The 6,116-nt window shown below is 58.3% G+C and overlaps 1 protein-coding gene across 1 annotated transcript in view; it reads right to left on the reverse strand.

The window, feature by feature from the left end:
* Positions 1 to 3,265: 3,265 nt before the first annotated feature.
* Positions 3,266 to 6,116, reverse strand: part of ATP2A3 (ATPase, Ca++ transporting, ubiquitous) — a 30,862-nt gene continuing 28,011 nt past the window's right edge. The window contains exon 20 of the mRNA XM_011980456.1: positions 3,266 to 4,822. Coding sequence (XP_011835846.1) covers positions 4,759 to 4,822 — 64 coding nt within the window. The 3' untranslated portion in view covers positions 3,266 to 4,758. The remainder of the gene's footprint in view (positions 4,823 to 6,116) is intronic.

Here is a 6,116-nt window from a genome sequence, read left to right on the forward strand (position 1 = left end):
TTTTTCCTTTTCTTTTCTTTTTTTTCTTCTGAGATGGAGTCTCACTCTGTCACCCAGGCTGGAGTGTGGTGGCTCGATCTCAGCTTACTGCAACCTCCGCCTCCCGGGTTCAAGTGATTCTCCTGCCTCAGCCTCCCGAGTCGCTGGGATTACAGACACCCATCACCACACCTGGCTAATTTTTGTATTTTTAGTAGAGACCGGGTTTCACCACGTTGGCCAGGCTGGTCTCGAACTCCTGACCTTGCGATCTGCCCGCCTCGGCCTCCCAAAGTGCTGGGATTACAGGCGTGAGCCACAACGCCCAGTCTTTTTTTTTTTTTTCCTTCAAATCCAACTGTCTTGGGATGTAATTCACATGCAATAAAATGCACCCATGTTAGGCACACGGTTTAATGAGTTCTGACAAATGCACCAGCCCCCTCCAAATCCATCAGCCTAGAATGCCCCCGCCTCCCGTTTGTGGTCCATCTTTCCCCAGCACCCCCAGGCCCAGGCAGTCACTGACCCGCTTTGTCACTGCAGATTTGTGCAGCCTCGTCCAGAGCGTTAGGCAGGTAGAATCAGGCAGGAGGAGCTCCTTTGTGTCTGGCCGCCTTTGCTCAGCCCAGCGGTTTAGGCTTCACGTGGCGGTTGCGTGCATCGATGGTTGGTTCCTCTCGGTTGCCTGGACATACTACAGCTTGCTTAACTTCATCAGTTCATGGACATCTGGGGCCTATGCTGGGTAAAGCCACTGTGGACACTCGGGGGCCTTTGTGCGCATGTCCAGCTTCCCTTCTCCTCCCTGCTCTGATTTTGTGCCTCCATTTCTCCTAACGCAGCCCCACCGGGGGCCCTCCCACCGCTGTGAGGACTGGAGCGTGGGGTCTGGGGAGCACAGAGTCCTGGTCTCTGGAGGGGCAGGGTCCCCAGGAGGATTTTGGTAGTTGCCAGTTAGAAGCGTGCCAGGGCTTGCCCCGGAATTCCCTCCTGGGTAAGCAGCTGTGAGGTAAGGAGACCTCTGTTTACCTTGGCCGCCCCATCCTGGCCTGTGGGCTCCATGCTGTGGGCTGGACAGAGTTGGACTCAGGCCGGCCTGGGTAGGGGTGGAGGCAGCGTGGCTGGGAAGCTTGGAGCCGACCGCCCCAGCCCATCTGAGCCTCACACCCTGCCTAGCCACCATGATGCAAGCTAGATGCTCAGATCACCAGAGGGCCTTGGGGACAGCATGACCTGCCCATTCTGGGCCTCGGGTTCCTCATCCGTAAATGGAGCCCTAGCCCTTGCCTGGCCCATCTCCCGGGGCTGGCTGAACACACCAGGAGATGAAGTGTATGAGAAGGTTCTGTGGTATGAGAGGTCTTACCGATGGACCATGTGGAGGGAGGTGCCTTCTGCCTACCCTGGTTCCTGCTGTGAGCTAGGCGCCGACCCCAGGCCGCCTGCTAAGGAACCTGAGAGCTCCTGGGTTGGGGTGGGAGGGCTGCGTCCACCATCAGGCTGGCATCATGGATGTGCAATCCACGCACCTGCACCCGGCCCCGTGCTCAAAAAGGCTCTGTGCTGGGGCCATTTCCCCTCATTCCCGGCCTCCTCCCTCTGCTCTGGATTAAGAGAACGCCTGGGGGCTGGCCCTGCCTCTCAAACACTGAGCACTTCTCCCCCGGTCCTGAGGGTTCTGAAACCACTACACCCACATGCCAGCCATGTGCCAACCCACTTCTACTGTGGCTGCTACCTCTTTTTTTCCTTTTTAAGTCAAACTGTACTGCAGTGTAATTCACAAACAATAAAATGCACCCATTTTAAGCACACGGTTTGGTGAATTTTAATGTTCTTTTTTTTTTTCTTCTTTTTTTTTTTTTTTAAAGACAGAGTCTTGCTGTGTCGCCCAGGCTCTGGCATGATCTCGGCTCACTCCAGCTTCCACCTCCTGGGCTCAAGTGATTCTCCTGCCTCAGCCTCCCAAGTAGCTGGGACTACAGGTGCCTGCCACCACGCCCGGCTAATTTTTGTATTTCTAGTAGAGGCGGAGTTTTGCCATGTTGGCCAGGCTGGTCTTGAACTCCTGACCTCAAGTCATTCACCTGCCTCGGCCTCCCAAAGTGCTGGGATTACAGGCGTGAACCACCGCGCCTGGCCATAATGTTGAATGTTCTGCTGTCTTTGTAATTCTTGTCATTTTGGGTCAAAGGGCTCCAGGGTTTCATTTTTGCGACGGGCCCTGCAAATTATGTAGACAATCCTGCCTCTGGTCCTGTGGGCAGGGCCTGAGTCTCCTTCCCAGGACAGCTGAGTGGAGGATTAGATACCAAGCCTTCATGATGGGTTTTGGCCATGGCGACTCCCTTCCCAGAGCCTCGGCTTCCAGGAAGTCAGGGCCACCTGGGTGAGTCGGCTCACCCCAGGCAGCCTGGCAGAGGTCCCTGGGTACTGTGAGCTGAGGGAAGCCTTGGGGAGGTGGTAGGTGTGAGGTGCATTTGAGCTGGTCTTGGAAGGGCCGGTGGGGATGGGATCCCGGGATCTGAGGAGGAGAGGGAGATTGAGCAGGAGAGCTGCAGCACCCACAGAAGAGCTGGGATTGAGGCTCCCCTGTGGGATGCAAAGGAGCCCCTGAGATTCAGGCTCCAGGCCCAGCCCTGCCCAGACCCAATCATGGAACTTTCCCAGCCTGTTTCCTCGGGGGTGACATGCAGATCATAAAATGCATAAAAGGGGCCAGGTGAGGTCGCTCATGCCTGTCACCCCGGCACCTTGGGAGGCAAAGGCGGGCCGATCACCTGAGGTCAGGAGTTTGAGACCAGCCTGGCCAACATGGTGAAACCCCGTCTCTACTAAAAATACAAAAATTATCTGGCTATGGCGGCGGCACGTGCCTTCCCAGCTACTCGGGAGGTGGAGGTTGCAGTGAACTGAGATTGCACCACTGCACTCCAGCCTGGGCGACAGAGCGAGACTTCGTCTCAAATAGCTACATAAACAAATGAAACAAAACAAAATGTATAAAAGGCCTTTGAACTCGTGCACAAATTGTCAACACCGTCCCTGTGAGGAGCAAGCATCCCGAAGCTGGGAGGCTGTGCAGGCGCCGCACCTGCCGCTCGAGTGTGTGTCTCCAGAGCCTTGTCTTGGAGGCCAAGAGAACAATCCTGGTGATGTGTGAACCCCCGAACTTTGCTCAGCGTTTCCTGGACTGGGTGTGGGCAGGTGGTAGGGCCCCAGGCAGATGCCCTGTAGGTGGAGATGGCAGGACCACTCCCCGGGAAAACAGACACTGAGGATCCTCTGTTCCCCCAGACACACGACCTTTATTTCTCTACCAAACAGCATGTCAGCAGGTGGGTACAGGGCCCTGCTCCTGCTAAGACCTCCCCACCTCCCCCCAGGAAAGAAGCAGAGAATCTCTGCAGGCACCAGACTCCCCGCCTCCCCCACTGTTTCTCTCACTGGCCCCCCAGAACCTGCGAGAGGGAGGAGGGGGGAGGTATGGGGGAGGGGGCTACAGAACATGGAGCCCATTGGTCTGCAAGGTAGGCTGAGGGGCTTTGGATGTGGGGGACTAGGAAAGGGATGTGAGTCTTGATTTACATATAAAATCATCAGTCCGCACACTCTCTAGGAGGGGCCAAGACACAGGGACAGCCCTGGCGCAGGTTTCTGCTATCCCTCGCTAGTTGTTGCCAAAGTAGCAAAAGCTGAGTTAAGAGAAAAATTCTGTCCATCAAAGGCCATCTTCCTCTCATCTGACATGACGCGTTCCTCCAGCAGGGAGGGAGGGAGAGCAGGTGCCCTTGGGGAATCAGCCATCCTTAGTGACATCCTTTCGGCTCATGGGTGTCGTGCGGAGGGGGCGAGGAGTGTGGCCAAGAGTCCAGGAGAGCCCACCAGGCTAAGAGTCCCCCAGCTGTGTACAGTGCGGCAGCCGCACCCTGGGTTGGTAGAAGGGCGCCATGGTCAGGAACCTGAGGATGTCAGGGGTCTCAGGTACCAGGGACGCGGGTGGCGAGTTGGACCTCTGCATGGCAGACGGGGCGGCAGTGACCCTGAACGTCTCCTGCTCTCAGGATGGGGAACCCTGAGTCCAGGAGGTGAGCAGGGCTGAGGCAGGTCAACCAGACTTTCCCAGCTTGTCTCCGGGGAAAAGCCATCCTCGCTCTGCCCCTCCTCCTGGCTCCTTGTGTCGGTCTCTCTGACCCTTCACCCCCGGGGCCCTGCACATATAAACAGAAGCAGCCTCAAGCTCTCAGAAGCCGACTTTGTGGAAGCAGAGCGGAGTGGAGGGGGCTGCCCGCTCTCGCTGTACACAGCTGGGCCCAGATGGCCCCTTCTGATCCCCCAGGGCTGACCCAGTCCCAGACCAGGCACGAAGGGAGGGGTCGGAGCCGGTAAGACGGACCCCCAGGAGTCCTCCGTCCGTGCAGAGGCACCAGTCACCAAGTGAAGGTCCAGCTTCCAAGCAAGGGGGAGCAAGCTCCAGGCAGACTCGTGATTTGGGGGTGGGGGGACCCCGGATCTCTGGGTGTGCTGCCAGCTCTGGCTACTTGGCTGCCCCCTCCCAGCCTGCAGCTCCTGGGCCAGAGCTGCAGAGCGGGGAACTTCCCAGGAGAGTCCAAGAGACAGGAATTACAGAGCTCCCAGGCCAGACGGAAGTGGGGACAGAGACCCCAGGACGGGGCCTGGGGATGGCGGTTCTGGCCTCGGGCCTGTCATCTCTCCGGCGGGAACTGGGCGAGTGTGGTGGCAGGGGTGGGGGCGGAGGCGAACGCATGGACACCATCAGTCTGAGGCACACACCGGAGACTCCACTCCGTTCCCAGCGCTCACTTCTGGCTCTTTTTTTCTGGAAGAAAAACCCAAGAGCGTGTTAAGATGTATGCATAAGGGCACACAACCAGGCAGGTTCCTTCCAGCCCCTTCCCAGCCCCTTCCATCCTCCACTTCTCCCAGGACAGCCCCAGGCTCCCATGGCCTCCCTTACTCCAGACCTCAGTCTACCCCAGCCCCACCAGACCCCCACGCTGCAGCCAGGATCCTGCTCTGCAGGACACATCCCTGCAACGTCCCCTACACTTCCTTCTCTCCGCTGTTCCATCAACGCCCCCAAACCCTCCAGTACATACTCTCCGGGTTTTCATTTTGGGGAGTCACTACCCACCATTGTAAGGTTCAGACACCAGGCTCATCCTTGCTTCTCTCGCCCATCACACACACCCAGGCCCGATTTCGCCCAAATTGTGAGAGCTCATCTCTCCCCCGCTGCCTTCCCCCACCAGGACTCAAGGCCTGCCGCTCTGCCCCCAGCCCGTCTTACCTTCCCATCATCCTTCTGCCCCTAGCATCAAGTAAAAGCCCAAATCCAGTCCCAACACCCCATTTCATGGTTCCTCACTGTCCTCAGAGTAAACTCTAAGCCTGCCTGTAACCTCCCAGATCTGTCCCCCGCAGCCACCACAGCCCAGCCCCCAGGCCTCCCCTGACAGCTGCTCAGCCACACCTGGGCAGAGCCAGGAGGTAGGGCAAGAGAACCACCCCCAGCCCCCAGGGCTGACCCAGGAGCCAAACTTCTCCCTAGGACACATCCCTCGTAAATGACATAAATCATGGGGAAGCCACAAGCATCGGGCTTCAGAACAACTTCCCTAAAAGGCCACCCGGCTGGCTTGGGAGCGCAAAGGGTCCTGCTCTCACCCCCGCCCCGTCTGGCTTTAGGAGGCCCCAGGGACTGCAGCGGCGCTGGGCAGGGCTGTCTGGGCTTCCAGCGAGCACATTCCTTGGGGTGCCTCCACCCCACCCCTCAGATGGAGCTGCAGGTACCCAGCCTGTGTCTGTCCTCCAGCAGCCAGGCACCACCTTTCCAAGCCAAACTTCACAGGGGCCACCGCCAACATCTCAAGGAGGTGGAGGTGGAGGTGCTGCAGGGGCCAGCTCCCTGGGGCCAGCTCCCCAGGGCCAGAGCTCTGCCCGCTCCCCAGGTCTGTTCAATGCCGCTTGCCCACCTCCTGGTGTTAGTCTCAACCCCTCTTTTTTGGGGAGGGTGGGGGACGGAGTCTCACTGTCCCCTCCGGCTGGAGTGCAGTGGCTCAATCTCAGCTCACTGCAACCACTGCCTCCCGAGTTCAAGCGATTCTACGACC

This window comes from Mandrillus leucophaeus, unplaced genomic scaffold, assembly GCF_000951045.1.
Source record: "Mandrillus leucophaeus isolate KB7577 unplaced genomic scaffold, Mleu.le_1.0 Scaffold212, whole genome shotgun sequence".
Classification (NCBI taxonomy): Eukaryota; Metazoa; Chordata; class Mammalia; order Primates; family Cercopithecidae; genus Mandrillus; species Mandrillus leucophaeus.